Raw genomic sequence first — 17,492 nt, forward strand, 5'->3', positions numbered from 1 at the left:
CTCCAACTTAAAAGGAAAGCCCTGGAAGGCCCATGAATTGTGCTTAAAAAGCATATGACATCAAGTGAAGGTTCCTAAAAAATACAGGGGTGGGCTGCAATGCTCCCTCTAAGATGTGGAGTCTTGTGAGCAAAAATTCTACTTTGTGAGCTACTGGCATTAAAATTGTGAGTGAGTGATTTGGCTACTGCATAAATTAGTTTGCTCTGGAGCCATCCTTCCTAAGCTAAGACAAAAATGTGTGCCTGGAGGCTAAAAAACTGTGAGCTAGCTCACACGAACTCATTTTAGAGGGAACACTGGTGGGCTTGTATAATCCTGGTGTGGATGCAGCGAGGGGCTATCTACAGTTGCTTTTGGCTGTAAATTTGCAGAGCTATTTTTTTCAGAGCTCAATAAAATTGTGTGGTCACTCAGCTTTGTAAATGTTTAGTGCTTTGTCCTTAAACCATAATTCGGGAAACTTCATTTAAATCATAGCCACATACCACTTAATCTCTCCCTCTTCTCCCACCCCCTCCCTCCATTCTGGCAGAGTTCTATACGTTTGTCCTCTGCCAACTCTAAATACAGAGTACCTCATCTAGGACTACTCTGTATTAAGAACAGGGCAGGTACCAACAACTGCATCATGTTAAGAGAAAGATGCAGGTAAGGATTAATTTAATAAAATAACCAAGCAGTGGAGCCAAGACACAATGAAGGTAGGATACAGGGAAAACATTAAAAAGTCACAATGTTATGGCACTCTCTTTGAAGTGAGAACTGATGAGGGTTTTTTTGTGCTTTCACTGCCAGTACGCCCATTTCTACTATAATAGGTCTGTGAAGACCAGCTTGCTTCACAGCTCAGCATAAATCAGTTTAGCCACAATCTCAAGATGCTGATCCAGTCACTGTGTCTGGGTCTCAACTCTCATCTACAAGATAGAAATTATGAACTACTTCAAATCTATGTTGAGAATAAGTAAGAATGATTGTACAGAACTCTGTACTAGTGTCAGTGGCTTGGAAACACTAGCAAATATGCTGGAGCCTTACCAACTGCTGTGTTTCGTTGTCTTGGAGGTGCACACACTCTGCCAGTAACTGGACCAACCGCTGCCACAGCTGGTGAAGTTCATTATTATCAGCACCTTCTTCCTGTCTTGTTTTTATCAGCTTGTGCCAAGATCGAGCAACCTGTTTTTTCAAAACAAAGTCATGCTTCAGTGCCTTCTCAAATCAGGACAGAGGTTTGATCTCTGACCGCTAGCAATACAGAAGACACTTCCCAATTCCAGCAATCAAGGTAAATGGCTTTCACCTCATCCGAAAATGACAGAAAGCAGTAAGAAGTCAATATTGTAAAATGATTCCACTGCTTACTGCTGTCTACTTGGTTGCATAGCTATAGAAATTGTTTAAGTGCCCACTATGGGTGGCATCTTCTGTAACTTTCTTTATACCGTATGATGATTATGTATTTCTGGAGAGTGTAACAACAAAGGAACCCACAGTAATGGAAGCAATCGCAAACCAAGTACATACCAGATGGCTTGTCAGAACACCACATTCTGAAGAAAAATGAAACACTAACTGCAAGGGGGTGGATCTTAAACACCACATCCCAGACAGCACTTGTGTAATGGAACTTCCCCACCTCCTCCTTCCCGCTGCAGCCTGCTGTGCTCTCTGAAATCATGCTCTTGTCATAACAGACCTTCAGGAACAGTATTGGGGGGGGGGACTCTAGTACAAGCAGAAATTAGTCTGAGGATCCTACTCCATATTCTATACACAAGACTGTGACAGCATTGTCCATGAAGAGAACAACTTAACAGCAGGACAAAAAAAAATTAAGAACAACTTCCAGTTTAAGAGGCACAAAGAAAACTGAACAATTGAAGTCTGACTTATTTGTATTATTATAAATAAATCTTCATAACAATTGTATCACTATGCTCTTCTAAGACTATTAAGGACATCTGTATACAGACTGCCTGGGACACTAAGAGAAACCTTCTCAGCTTCTGGAGGAAATATATCCCTGAAACTGAAAGTTGGTCAGGAACTGGAGGAAATTGTTGCAATGGAGTTTTATTGTCTCTTGCTTTTATGTCCCCTGGCCAGCAGCAATCTGGAACTTGACTGTCCTTTGCTGGGGAGAAATTCCACCATATCCTGGCATAAGAGCATTTTAAATCATGATGACCTGGAAAAAAATTCTGCTTTCCCCCCCCCCTTTTTTGTAAAATCTAGAGTGATGAAGAGTACCTGAGAACTCGAAAGCTTGCACACTTGTGTGTATCACTGGGTTGGTTCTAATAAAAGATATTCCATGGACTGTATTCTAGTCAGAAATTCAGCCTTGAAAGCGGGATTTGAGGTATATGCACTAGGCAATTATGAAATTAAAGAAAATCAATCTGGTGCTGCCTTATGTTTGAGCTCAATAATAAAAGTATTCTGTTGTATTTTTACATTCTTACTTACTTGTTTTTTCCCTTCAGCTCATTTGCAACAGCCAGCAGCCTCCTCAGCATCTTAAAATTATACTGTGACGACAACAGTATAATTTCTCCCTTTCCTTGACAGATCTACAGGTTGCTATGGTGGTTGGGAAGGTGGGTACAGGATGCAATCCTGGCTGAACGAGGCCATTTCCATTAAAAATCAAGGAAAGCAAAACAGGTGAACTATTTTGGTCTAAAGTGACAATGTTTCTGCCTACCAAATTGGGGTTTTTTTTCTTTAAGGAGATAAGTAACAAACAATGAGTCGGTGAGCTAGAGTGCGTTACATCAGATAAATGAGCAATTATGGACAACAATACAATAAACAACCAACTAACCAACCTGTAGGAATTTCTTTTCTTGGTGATACAGCTCCACAAGTTTTTTACATACTTCACACCATTTCTGTTTATCAGTACTGGAAAAATACCACAATACAAATAATTATTAATTTACTAATAACTTCTGTTTTATTTATGGCTGTGACTTGGTTAATGAGATTTTTGCCTTGAATCAGGCTATTTTTCTATCTGATCAGGCTACAAAGAACTAAACAAGCAGAGTGCCCAAACAGTGACACTGTGTATACACAAATGTGGCCCATCGAGGTGATTCTAGCTGAGGAGGTAGACCCCACGCCAGCCTAATTTTCCTCTTCTTTTCCAACCCAACATTGCCCTACCTTTGATTCTCTTGTTTCTTGCTTTCTACAGTCCTCTCCTCCCTTTCTGTTCTCCTTTTGCTTTTGCCTTTACACCCTAAACACCTACTAAATCTTCCTAGCTAAGAGGTAGTACATGCAAGTATTATACAAGTAGATGCTCTGAAAAGTAACATCACATAAAGAAACAGGCCTTACTGTTTTGTACAGATGCATTTAAACAATTTTATCAACATAGTAAAAAGATAAATTAAAGATTGATTTTTCAAGAACACAGATGGATTATATTTTGCAGAAATATTGTATTAATTTCACATAACAAGGTTACAGATGCTACCATGATAACAGATTCTCTGTGATTAACTAATAACATGAAGAATAATTTAAACTGAATTTTAACATATTGCTGCTAAATGCACTACCCTCAACTTCTTCCTTACCTTTCATAGAGCTCCATCAGTTTCTGATATACATTAACCAAATCCTCTCTGGCATCAGCATGGTTTGTTTTTTCATACAAATTGGCTAGGCCCTAGATAAACATGAAGCATATTAATTTTCAAGCAAACCCTTGATTTTACAAAGGTTGTTTTCAAATTCATTTCAGGGTCAATCCACAAGAGTCCAATGATCAACTCTTAAGGGTCAGATCATGTAACCCACAACGGATAATAACAGTCCTGAGTGAAACCCACTGACAACAACACAGAAGGTCTGTAGTCAGTATTATTTCCACAAAAGTGAACAAAAATATTTAACACTATTAATTTAGGATTTGTAAGCCACCACGAGAAAAAAGAAATATATTTTTTAATTAATCAAGACCAACTATTTTTCATTTCACAGGAAAGAATTGTTTTGCAGCATCAGTGTTAAGTTCAGGTTCGTTTTCTGCATCAGTAATCCCTGTTTTCTACAGCACATACATAAGTAACCTGTGGTTGCTTTCTCAGGATGTCCACAGCATTGAATTCTCTGCCTTACCATTATTCCCAAGAAATGAACATGTACTGTTTAATTACTGGTGAAGCATAGCAATTGACTATATTCTACATTCATCTTTTGTTAAACCCTTGCATCCATAAACCTAAAAGCTGAAAAAGGTGTTGACAGCATACAGACAGAATTAACCTATAATCAGCAGATTATTGTGTCCATTTGATGTCCACTACCACTCATTGCTTTGCAGACCTCTATTTCAGTCATTTTTCTTCAAAGGTCTGTTGCTATCTTAAGCCTTTCTTTATGAAACCAGTGATCTACTATCGTTTCTTTCCTATGTCTTTTCTCTTCTTTTTAAGAATTTAAGGATTTTCTTTTTAAGGAAGAACAACTCATGCATATAAAACAGTCCTCTATAAGAATTAAGAAGAAAAAGAGTTGGATTTATACCCCACCCTTCACTTGGAGTCTCAGAGTGGCTTACAGTCTCCTTCCCTTCCTCTCCCCACAACAGACACCCTGTGAGGTAGGTGGGGCTGAGAGAGCTCTGAGAGAACTGTGACTGTCCCAAGGTCACCCAGCTGGCTACATGTGAAGGAGTGGGGAATCAAACCCAGTTCTTCAGATTAGAGTCCGCTGCTTTTAAACACTACACCTAACTGGCTCCTCTCTGTACATGGGGTGAAAACACTTAAATTTGTCCTTCGGAAGTATTGTGTGATTTGCACAGGGTTTAAGGGGAAACAGCTGACCATCCTCCTGTGCAGTCAAAAGGTACACAGAAGATCATTCATGGATTTTTCACCATCAATATCATTTGGCTCCAAGACCCCCAGAAGATGGTTCAATGCAGAGTCTTTTGCCCTTGAATCTACCATCATATACCTAATAACCAAATATGACCCCTGTGCAGATCTAAATATCTGCAGGAGGGGGCAGCAAGGCATACAGGGTGAAGGTATATTCTGCTGCACACTGTTATGGACTCTTGTCAGGGGCTCCATAGGTTTTTAGAAGTTCCCAAAGAAACATATGAGAGATCAAGGTTTACTTACAATGAGATCTTTAATAATGCATCAAAGTTACAAAAGAATGATGCAGGCTAAACTTCTATCAGCTGGCCTCGAGCACGCACAGCAAAACTTAGTCAAACCTTGAGACCCAGTGTATAACTAAAACGACGCATCTTATACCCTAAATGCTGGCTGTGAGTCCAAGGATGATTAATTAAGGTATCCCAAACACTTGGATGAGCCAGGCCATCTTGCACCTAGCTTCCAGTGAGGGGAAGAAACAACCCAGGACTTGAAGATAAGCATTGCTAACAAGCATGAGAGTGAGAAAGTTCCCCTGACAGCAGCTAACACTGTCCTCTCCCAAGACTCAGGGCAATGAAGCACCAGCATGTAGCAAAGATGGAGTCACCCAGGCCAATACAAACACCTGGGGGGATACCAGAAACAAATATGAAAATAAAGACAGCTGGGAAGGACTAAACCCCTCCCAAAACAGCAACAGCAGTATCTGTACATCTACAAAAGTCATGAAAATGGGGGAAAGTGGCATTTTCGTTTGCTGTAGCACATAATTCATTGCTGTAGCAACCCAAAATAAGATAAACTGCAAAAAATGCAGGGGGGAGGAGGAGAACTGACAAAGGGGAGAGCTGCTGGGGCAAGGAAAGACAGGGCCGTCCCAAGCAGAGGGAAGGGTGGTCAAGTGGAGTCAAAGCATGAGGGTGGGAAGTAAAGGTCAGCTGGGAGGGGCATGATATGAGTCTTTGGGGGCCCCCATCTTGTTATACCTTCTCTGCAAACTATTTGTATTTCAATGCTATTATTCATAGAAGCTGGTTTCATACAATATGGAATGTGGGGGTCAGTTGCACACATACCTGCCATGCAAGCAATTGTCCTGGTTCAAGTTCAGCAGCCTTTTGATAGGCACCTTTGGCTTGATCAGGCTGCTCCAGCTCAGCAGCTGCCAGACCAATAAATACCCAGGCATTGTAGTTATTTTTTTCTTGCTTCAATACTGCCTAAAACACAGTGAAGTGAAACAACGTTTTAATCTTCAGTTGAAAAATGAATATCTCATTCCCATAGGTGACGGAGAAAACCAGCATTTGCAGCTTGCTCCAATACAACATTCTGATTTCTCTGTTATCTTATTCAAAAAGTGCAAGTATCTTATTAAACTGTTGTGTGTGTGTTTTTTAAAAAAAAAAAAACACAAAACCTCCCTGAAGTAAATGATGCTGGAAGACTGATTTGCTCAAAACCATGCAGCAAGCTGCAAGGCCAAGTAGCAACAGGTACTCACTTACATGGATGCAGATGCATCACAACGCTACAAAATTTGAATGCACAAATGGCACCAAATTTATGGAAGAAAAAAGTCCATCTCAAAGAGGAAGGGGTGGTCCAGTCCCCTTTTGCCCCCAAGGTAATGCTAATTATTGGCAGCACAATAGCATTGTGAATGTTTTTTCTCCCAAATGGGACCCCCAAACTGGCTTACAACACCGTTCTCTACTCCTCCATTTTATCCACACAACAGCCCCCTCACCGTGAGGTAGGATAGACTAAGAGAGAATGACTGGCCCAAGGCCAACCAGCAAGAGTCCTTAGCAGAGTGGGGATATGAACCTGAGTCTCCTAGAGACTAGTCTGGACCTCTACAACAGTAAATATCCTTTTGCTTTGGCTTTAGATAGCTACAAGAAGGGGACCCCATTTCCTCTGTCTCTTCCCTAGAAGTCCCCATAGCTTCTCCACTTTTTCTCCTTCCTATCCACCAACCAACTTACTTTTATATGCCCCCCATCTTCAGCTATATTTACTGACTGAAAATAAGGTTTGAAGGCTGGCAGTACTGTTGCCTAGCAATGGCCACAGAGGGTATTTGTTTCTTAAAGCTACAGATGCTGCCTCTATTAATATGGATTTTTTAAATAAGATTTCAGATTTTCCTGCTAACCGCTGGTGTTTTTCAGGTTTGTAGAAAGATCTCACTTGTCTGTTCATGGCTCCAGTCTCCATGACTCCAGGCTCAAGTCTGGCCATGCTGAGAATTAGATTTATTGATTAAAAATAATAACCTTTGGAGAAGTCAAAAGGTATGAATATAAAGGGAGTGTTAAATCCATCTACACAAGATGGAATCTAGCATCTGAATCTGAGTGATACTTCTTGGAATCTGGAAAATTAAATTGTCCCTTTGCAGACAAGAACTTTTAAGCAGTCCTCTAGAGACAAAACACCAAACCTTGTCATAATAGAGATGGAACCGAGAACAAATTGAGACAAGCACCAAAATTGGAGTACAGATGCCCCTGAATGATGCATCACACCTCTGAAGCATAATTCCTACATAAAATATATGCTTACATTTAGTATAGTACAGTAGACTGGTAAATTTGAACCAAGGACACCAGTTCTAAATAAGCTTTGGTAACCCCTTAAAGAATACTGAAGAGAACTACTGTTAATAGGGCATAACATTTCACACCTAGAAAGTGTATTTTGCACTGTCCCATCAGTCAAAGAAGCTCATTTGGTATTTGGTGGGTACACAAGGGAGGGCCTTTTCAGTGGCTGCCCCATGATTATGGAACAACCTCTCCAGGGAGGTGTACCTGGCCCCCTCAATTTCAATCTTTAGGAGGTAACTGAAGATGGTTTTATTTAGGACCACATTTGGTTCAGTTTACTAGCAGTCCTGAATTGTGATTTTAAAATGTTGGTTTGTATTCTTTTTATGTACTTTATATATGTTGTAAGGCACCTTGAGCTCCGTAATGAAGAAAGGAAGCTAATAAATGTTTTAAATCAATCAAATAAATAAAGAACTTTGAGCACTAGTTACCTTGCAATACTTCAGTGCTTCTTTATATTCTTTATTTCTTATTGCATCTCTGGCATTTTTCAAAGCCGCTTTAACTTCCTTGTTTGACATGGCTACTGGCAAAGTTAAGAGAACAAAATTATATCCATATACCAAACCATTTACAAATCATTAATACTACTTACATTATGTTATGTTACAGGGAGTTTTGTGTGGGAGTAAAGCAGGTGGTATTACCACAGGTGGATGAGACATTCCTAGACCAGATCACAAAGTTCTAAAAGAGATGGGACATAGTGATCATGGGATTTCAATTACCTGGATATCTGTTGGAAGTCAAACTATGCTAAAAATGAAAAGTCTAATAAATTCCTGACTTGGCTTGCTGACAGCTTCATTTTCCAGAAAGTGGAGAAGGAAACAAAGGGATCTGCTGTTTTGGACTTGATTCTTACCAACAGGGAAGAATTGGTTGATAAGGTGAAAGTAGTGGGCACCCTGGCTAATAGTAACCATCCATTTTTGGAATTTAAGATCTTGGGGAAGGGAAACGCTGTACATAGACATATACGTTGGACTTTAGAAAGTGAATTTTAACAAACCTATTTAGTTAGTTTTTGTATTTATATCCTGCCCATCCCGCAAATGGGCTCAGGATTAAAATTAACATTTAAAAACACAATACAGATCTTAAAATCGGCGGCCATAGTACAGTAGCAAAAAACAACTGAATATGGGAGATTCTGACCCGTTGGTGCAAGATGGAATGATGGCCAGTTATCAGTAGATGAAGAAGAAGAGGAGATTGGATTTATACCCCGCCCTTCACTACCCAAAGGTGTCTCAGAGTGGGTTACAAACTCCTTTCCCTTCCCCTCCCCACAACAGACACCCAGTGAGGTAGGTGGGGTTGGGAGAGCTCTTGACAGAAACTGCTGTTTTTCAAGAACAGCTCTTATCAGAACTACGGCTTGCCCAAGGTCATCCAGCCACGTGCAAGTGGAGGAGTGGGGAATCAAACCCAGTTCTCCCAGATTAGAGTCCGCACACTTAACCACTACACCAAACTGGCACATGGGTGACAGCAACCTCAGGGAGGCCATATATGGATATCTGCCGCCTCAACCAAAGGCCTGGTGGAACAGCTCGATCTTGCAGGCCCTGTGAAATTGAAGAAGACCCCCCCCCCCACAGGCCCTGATCTCAATGGGGAGCATGTTCCACTAGGCAGGGGCCAGGGCAGAGAAAGCTCTGCCCTGGTTGAGGCAAGACAGACATCCCTCGGGCCAGGTACCACCAGGAGGTGTTGATCCTTGGAGCATAGCACTTTTGGGGGCGTATATGGGAAGATGTGGTCCCTTAGATATGTTGGTCCCAGGCCACATAAGGCTTTGAAGGTTATTAACAACACCTTGAAGCGAATCCAGTATTCAACTGGTAACCTATGCAATTGGTAGAGCACATGCCAAATGTGGGCCCACGTAGGCATCAACATCAGCAGGCGTGCCGCCGCATTTTGCACCAGTTGTAATTTCTGAATCAGTCGCAAGGATAAGCCTGTGTAGAGTGAATTGCAGTAATCAAGCCTGGAAGTGACCATTGCTTGGGTCACTGTGGCTTCTTGGGGGGAGAGATAGGGCTTCAGTGACCTAATCTGCCTAAGATGGGAAAATGCACATCTGGCCACTGCAGCAACCTGGGCCTCCATGGCATCCAGTGTTACTCCCAGGCTCCTCACTGTCTGGGTCAGCACCAAAGGTGCCCCCATCCATCCCCCCCAACTCAGGCACAGGACCTCTGTCTTCAATGGATTTAACTTCAGTTGACTCTGCTGCAACCATCCAGCCACAACATCCAAAGCCTCAGCCATGTTTTCAGGGATGGAGGACAGATGGCCGTCCATTAACAGATAGAGCTGGGTGTCATCAGCATATTGATGACAACCCAGCCCATAGTTCTGGATTAACTGGGCAAGGGGGCACATATAGATGTTAAATAACATTGGTGGAACGCCTCCTGCAGCACTCCACATTCCAGTGGGTATCGCTGAGAGACCCTCTCGCCAAGCGCCACCCTCTGTCCCCAACCATGGAGAAAGGAGGAAAACCATTTCAAGGCAGTCCCCTGAACTCCTGCGTCAGTGACATGACGTGGCGGGTCAACAGATCATAATCGATCGTATCAAACGCTGCCATTAGATCTAATAGCAACAGCAGTGCTGACCAGTGTTCCCTCTAAGCTGAGTTAGTGTGAGCTAGCTCACAGTTTTTTAGCCTCCGGCTCACACGTTTTTGTCTCAGCTCAGGAAGGAGGGCTCCAGAGCAAACGAATTTATGCAGTAGCCAAATCGCTCACTCACAACTGTAATGCCAGCAGCTCACAAAGTAGGATTTTTGCTCACAAGACTCCACAGCTTAGAGGGAGCATTGGTGCTGACCCGCCCCGATCCAGGTATCTATGGAAATTATCTGTAAGGGCGACCAGAGCTGTCTCCGTCCCATGGCCAGGGTGGAAGCTGGACTGAAAGGAGTCAAGGACTTAAAGTAATGCCGGGTAGAATCCCATGGTCAGAAATACCTAAGGTGAAGGGAGTCTCAATCACTAATTTGTGATTCCAGAGAGAAGGAAAAATGGGAGAAACCTAAAGAAGCCAAGGTGGCTCCATAAACAGCTTTCTAAAGATCTGAGAATTAAAAAACACATTTAAGAAATAGAAGGAGGGCCATATAACCAAGGATGAATATAAACCAATAGCCAGTACTTGTAGGGATAGTGTTAGATAAGCTAAAGCTCAGTATGAGCTTAGGCTAGAGAGGTATGCTAAACATAACAAAAAAGGGTTCTTTGGTTATGTCTGAAGCAAGAATAAGGACAAGGAAGTGGTAGGCCCACTGCAGTGAGAGGAAAGTGAAATTTTAATGAATGATGAAGAGAGGGCAAAACTGCTCAGTTCCTACTTTGCCTTAGTCTTCTCTTGCAAGGGAAATGGTGCTCAACCTGGCAAAAAGAGAACACATAATGAGTGAAGGGACTTGCAACCTAGGATTGGCATAGGGGTGGTACAACTAGTTTCTTTAAATGAAACTAAGTCCTCAGGGCCAGACGAATTGCATCCGAGGGCACTGAAGGAACTTGCTGATGTAATTTCAGAGCCTCTGTCCATTATTTTTTTAAGTTCTTGGAGAACAGGTGAGGTGCCAGAATACTGGAGGCAGGTAAATGTCCTCATCTTCAAGAAGGGGTAAAAGGAGAATTCAGGTAGCTACTGACCCATCAGCTTGACATCTATACCTGGAAAGGTTTTAGAACAAATCTTCAGTTAGTCCTTGAGCACACAGAAAGGGTGGCTGTGATTACTAAGAGCCAGCATGGGTTTCTCAAGAACAAGTTACATCAGACTAACCTTATCTCCTTTTTTGAGAAAGTTACTTTGTTGGGTCGGGGAATGCTGTGGACATAGTTTATCTTGATTTCAGTTAGGCATTTTTTATCTTGATTTCAGTTAGGCTTTTGATAAAGTTCCACATGATATTCTTGTTGACAAGTTGGTAAAATGTGGTCTGGATCCTATTGCTGTTAGGTGGATTTGTAACTGGTTGACAGATCGCACCCAAAGAGTGCTTGTTAATGGTTCTTCATCCTCTTGGAGAGAGGTGACAAATGGGATCTATTCTGGGCCCTGTGTGATTCAACATCTTTATAAATGATTTGGATGAAGGAATAGAGTGGATGCTCATTAAACTTGGAGATAATACTAAACTGGGAGAAGCAGCAAGTACAACAGAAGACAGACTCAAGATAGAGGTTGATCTGGACAGGCTTGGAAACTGAGCTAAAACTAAAAAATGAATTTCAACAGATAAGTGTAAAGGTCTGCATTTAAGTAGGAAAAATCAAAAGCGTAATTATAGGATGGAGGAGACTTACCATAGCAGTAGTGCAGGATCTAAGGGTCTTAGTTGACCATACACTGAACATGAGTGGGCAGTGTGATGCAGTAGCTAAAAAGGTAAATGCAGTAGCTAAAAATGTAAATGCCGATTTGGGCTTCATCAACAGAAGTATAGTGTCCAGATCACACAAGTGACGGTATCATTACTTTGCTCTAGTAAGACCTCACCTAGAGTATTAGGTTCAGTTTTGGGCACCACAGTTTAAGATAAGCTGGAACATGTCCAGAGGAGGGTGGCGAAGATGGTGAGAAGACCAAGTCCCATGAGGAAAGGCTGAAGGAGCTGGGTATGTTTAGCCTGGAGAGGAAATGACTGAGAGGCGGAATTATAGCCATCTTCAAGTATTTAAAGGCCTAGAAAAAAGTAACAGTCCAGCAGCAACTTAAAGACTAACAAGATTTGTGGCAGGGTATGAGCTTTTGTGAGTCACTGCTCACTTCTTCAGATACCAAAGAATCTGAAGTGAACAGTAACTTACAAAAGTGCATAACCTGCCACAAATTTTGTTAGTTTTTAAGATGCTACTGGACTGTTTTCTACTGCTACAGACAGACTAACCCATCTTAATCTATTTGAAGGACTATCATACAGAGGATACAGCAGCGTTGTTTTCTGTTTCTGTCATATAGAGGATGGCGCAGAGTTGTTTTCTGTTGCCCCAGAAGGTTGGACCAGAACTAATGGACTGAAATTAAATCAAAACAGTTTTCAGCTAAGCATTAGGAAAAATTTCTGACAGCAATGCAGAGTCTGTGAACTTAGGCAGTTCATGAGAGGGAGGGTGGGAAGGGATGAGCCAGTGCTTGGCTCCTGTGGCCCTTTTTTACATGCCCGGGGTAATGCCAATCACCACTTTGGGGGTAGGAAGGAATTTTCCTCCAGGCCAGTTTGGCCCAGGGATCCTGGAGGTTTTTTGTCTTCCTCTGGGCATAAAGCAGGGGTCATGGGTGGGGGAGTAGTTATGAATTTCCTGCATTGTGCAGGGGGTTAGACTAGATGACCCTTGAGATCCCTTCCAGCTCTATGTTTCCATTTAGATGTCAATACATACTAAAATAGCTTCTTAATTATCAGGACAAAATCAGAAAAAATATACTCAGACATATTGTGAACTGATATTTCAGACCTAATTTTTCCATAACATTTTTAACCATCAGCAATACCACAGATGAAATATGGCATAGCACTGCTCTTACTCTAGTCACTAAATCAGCCTCTCCTTGAACCTACATCAACATGAGCACTGCCAGCTGTCTCATAGTTTTATTATTTTTATGTGAGGGGCATCTTGAGCTGATTCAACATACTGCATCCACACAGCAGTGATTGTCTGTGTAGCTGTCCTTCCCACTGTGACTGCAGACACATTCACAGCACCAGTGGATTATCCACGTAACAGATGCTCCCCACATACACTTTCTTTGTCTCAGCATCCCAGAGCTGCTCTTTCCCCAAAGGGGTGTGGGGCTTTCTAAAACAATGGTAATTGACATAAGAAAATTCAGTTCAGTTACCAAAAAAACAGAAACAAAGAAAAAGCCCTCAGGTGCCATGCAGGGGCTGAGTCAAAGGAAGTGGCACTAACGTGGGAGGGACCTGTACAAATATGCACCACACCATTCACATAGAATGCAAAGGTGCTTTGACCATGACCTCTCCAAAGAGATCATACCAAACTGGGTGTGGGAAAGATCACACCAAAGCAGGGGAAACTGGTCAAATAGATGATGACTTTGTACAGATGCTCCCCAAAACAGTGTTGCTGCAAAGAAGTGAAAGTGGAGCAAAGCATATGTGTGAATGCTGCATAACATAAACAAACGCTACTGTTTTTAACACTGAATGAGATATTCAGAAGTTAATGCTTTATTCTAATTCAATAATGTGTTTATGAAGGATTCTGTGGTGATCCCTAGAGATCAAGCTGAGGTTATGTGGAAGCTGAGGTTATGTGGAGGTTATATGAGGTGACGAGAGAGGAGGTCCTAAAACTGATAGACAACTTAAAAACTGATAAATCACCAGGCCCAGATGGCATACAACTGAGAGTTCTGAAAGAACTCAAATGTGAACTTGTGGATCTCCTGACAAAAATATGTAATCTTTCCTTAAAATCTGCCTCCATTCCTGAGGAATGGAAGGTAGCTAATGTACTTGGTCCACTGCTTTTTAACTTGTTCATTAATGAGTTGGAGTTGGGAGTAAGCAGTCAAGTGGCTAAATTTGCAGATGAGACGAAGTTGTTCAGGGTGGTGAAAACCAGTGAGGATTGTGAGGCACTCCAAAGGGATCTGTCAAGGATGGGCAAGTGGGCATCAACATGGCAAATGGGGTTCAATTTGGCCAAGTGCAAGGTGATGCACATTGGAGCCAAAAATCCTAAATATAAATACACATTGATGGGGCCTGAACTGGCAGAGACTGAACAAGAGAGAGATTCAGTGAGTAGATAACTCACTGAAAATGTCAAGACAGTGTGTGAATGCAATAAAAAAGGCCAATGCTATGCTGGGGATTATTAGGAAGGGTATTGAAAACAGATCAGCCAATATCATAATGCCCCTATATAAATCAATGGTGCGACCTCATTTGGAATACTGTGTGCAGTTCTGGTCACCACACCTTAAAAAGGATATTATAGCTTTGGGAAAAGTGCAGAAAAGGGCAACTCGAATGATAAAAGAATTCGAACACTTTCCCTATGAAGAAAGGTTAAAACACTTGGGGCTCCTTAGCTTGGAGAAACGACGACTGAGGGGTGACATGATTGAGGTTTATAAGATTATGCATGGGAAAGAGCAGGTAGAGAAAGAGGTACTTTTCTCCCTTTCTCACAATACAAGAACCCGTGGGCACTCCATGAAATTGCTGAGCTGTCGGGTTAGAACGGATAAAAGGAAGTACTTCTTCACCCAAAGAGTGATTAACACATGGAATTCACTGCCACAGGAAGTGGTGGCAGCTACAAGCATGGACGGCTTCAAAAGGGAATTAGATAGGCATATGGAGCAGAGGTCCATCAGTGGCTATTAACCACAAGGTATAGATAGGGACAGGAGCTGCGGTGGCTCAAGTGGTTAAGGCGCTGAACTGCAGGCTGTGGAAGGTCAGTAGTTCAGCAGTTCGAGACCCGGGTACCGCATGATGGAGTGAGCTCCCATCTCTAGTTCCAGCTCCTGCCAACCTAGCAGTTCGAAAGCAAGAAATTGCAAGTAGATAAATAGGTACCACTTCGGTGGGAAGGTAACAGCGTTCCGTGCGCCTCGGCGTTTAGTCATGCTGGCCACATGACCACGGAAACGTCTTCGGACAGCGCTGGCTCTTCGGCTTTGAAACGGAGATGAGCACCGCAACCCTAGAGTCGGAATCGACTGGCTTTCGAGCAAGGGAACCTTTACCTTTACCTATAGATAGGGACTCTGGGGCAAGTGATGCTCTGTCTTCTTGGTGCTTGGGGGGGGGTCAACAGTGGGAGGGCTTCTAATGTCCTGGCCCCACTGGTGGACCTCCTGATGGCACTTGGTATTTTTGGCCACTGTGTGACAGAGTGTTGGACTGGATGGGCCTTTGGCCTGATCCAACACTGGCGTCTCTTATGTTCTTAAGCTTCCCAGAGATCCAGTTTCCTCACATGAATCAGTGTAAGTCCTCAGTGATCACACTAAGACAGCTACAGAGCTGTTTTCTTACTCCTTACACAATCAAGTAAAACACATACCAATTTACAAGCAGGGACAATTTAACCAAAACTACAGGTGACATCCATAAACTTCAAGAATGACAATGAGAGAACATGAGCTGGCTTGCACAATTTGGTATTGAAGTTTTTAAAGGCAATCACCATACTACAGCAAAAAGTTTCTACCTTCCTATGTGTTCTCTTGCTCCAGCACACGTGCAAGATTATTTAACATAGTTACACGTTACACCTAAATAGATAATAGGTAACAGTTATCTCTAAAAGCCATTTCACAATTTTGAGAAATCAAGTGGCTAAGAAGCAGTCAAAGAGATAGACTTTTTATCATTGTTGGTTTATACTTAAGTAGCGAAGCTCCTAACTAGATTATTGGGGGGTCAGCATAAATCAGTAATACTATTTAATTAATAACTCTTACCACTATTTAGCGAGTTCAAAGCAGACTACATACAGTATTTAATAGCTGTTCTCACAAGCCTGTATCAGCATTATTACCTTAACACGGGGGGGGGGGGGGGGTGTGACACAGGTGACTGGCATAGTTCATGGCAAAATCGAGGCTTGGAACTTCGGCCACCCAGATTCGTATCTCAGTTTCCTACACAACGCCAGATTATCATTTATTGAACCAGTGAGAGTGAGTGCCACTAAATTTACTATTGCGGAACAGACCCCTCATCATTTCTGACTTAAACTAGCTCTTCCATCCCGTTTCCCCAACAAAGTCACAGCCCCTCTCAAATAATCGGGTCACTGCGTTTGTAAGACCAAAAGCGGTGGCAGGGTCCGAACAGCCCTCAGAGGAAGTCTTAGCCCGGGGTCACGTAACAGCCACACACACCCGCTATCACCCCCCGCCCTCCTCCCCACTAACCGGCAAACTCCAGCAACCATCGACCGTCACTCTTTAGTCGTACGCATGCGCCTGCAGTACTTTCTCTTAGCCGTTCTCTGCCTTTTGACGACGTAAAAAGCCTATGGTCGAATGGCTGTCAATCACGATCTGGACGATCCGCGATATGTGATGGGAGCTGTAGTTCAACGGATAACTTTTCCTCGGCATGATGGGAGTCACGACGTATTGATTCCCCATGATGCAACATCCATCTCCGATCGCATTGCATCCTGGGAGTTATAGTTCGACAGCCTCTTCTAGGTCGACTCTATACCACGCAAACTTTATCCTCTGTTAATGTCTAGTTTGGCGTGACAGAAGTTGATGTGTTAGGGCTATGTGAGCGGTAGTTCTCCTCGTCAAAAAGACCTATTTGTGATGACGATTTTAAAAGCTATAGATTGTTTTTCTTTGTCTAAGTGATAAAGTTTATTGTACACTCACAGACCTTTCAGTTATTTATTTTTATGCTGTTAGCCAGCTCAGGCAGTTTCACATAAACAATTTCATTCACCAGAACAAAATCTGAGTCCTGTGGCACCTTTAAGACCAACAAAGTTTTATTCAAGGTATAAGCTTTCATGTGCACACACACTTCCTCAGATACAATGAAATGGAAATTACCAGTCCATACTTTCATTCACCGTTACTCACTTGATTACCACACTTTGCCTTTTCTCTCCCCACTCCCCTTGTGACCCTCCAGAAGTCAGAACAAATTTCCACTGTGGAATACAGTAACTTGCCCTGCCAGCTACATGTTCAAAAATAAATAAAAATGAATAAATACAAGTCTACACTAAATTATCCAGCCATCTTTCTTAGGAAATTATCGTATTAGATTCATCAGGATATAACATTGCTGAAATCCACTGTGCAAACTTGAAAGATTAAGTAGTGACAACATATTAACCAAATGCTGTATATTGTTGAACAGCACTAGAAAGTTTCCCATTTTCAGCAGATCACTTAAAACAAAAGCAAAGAAAACAGTCCTGCC

General features: G+C 42.2%; 1 protein-coding gene across 1 annotated transcript in view; it reads right to left on the bottom strand.

The window, feature by feature from the left end:
• The window catches only part of TTC37 (tetratricopeptide repeat domain 37), a 73,960-nt gene extending 65,905 nt beyond the window's left edge, over window positions 1–8,055 (bottom strand). Inside the window, exons 1-5 of the mRNA XM_015428195.1 lie at window positions 7,966–8,055; window positions 5,993–6,136; window positions 3,597–3,688; window positions 2,838–2,913; window positions 1,042–1,182 (exon numbers count right to left, since the gene is read on the bottom strand). Of these exons, the coding sequence (XP_015283681.1) occupies window positions 1,042–1,182; window positions 2,838–2,913; window positions 3,597–3,688; window positions 5,993–6,136; window positions 7,966–8,055 (543 nt within the window). The remainder of the gene's footprint in view (window positions 1–1,041; window positions 1,183–2,837; window positions 2,914–3,596; window positions 3,689–5,992; window positions 6,137–7,965) is intronic.
• Between the last annotated feature and the right edge of the window lie 9,437 nt (window positions 8,056–17,492).

Source organism: Gekko japonicus, unplaced genomic scaffold, assembly GCF_001447785.1.
Source record: "Gekko japonicus isolate JY-2015 unplaced genomic scaffold, Gekko_japonicus_V1.1 scaffold1858, whole genome shotgun sequence".
Classification (NCBI taxonomy): domain Eukaryota; kingdom Metazoa; phylum Chordata; class Lepidosauria; order Squamata; family Gekkonidae; genus Gekko; species Gekko japonicus.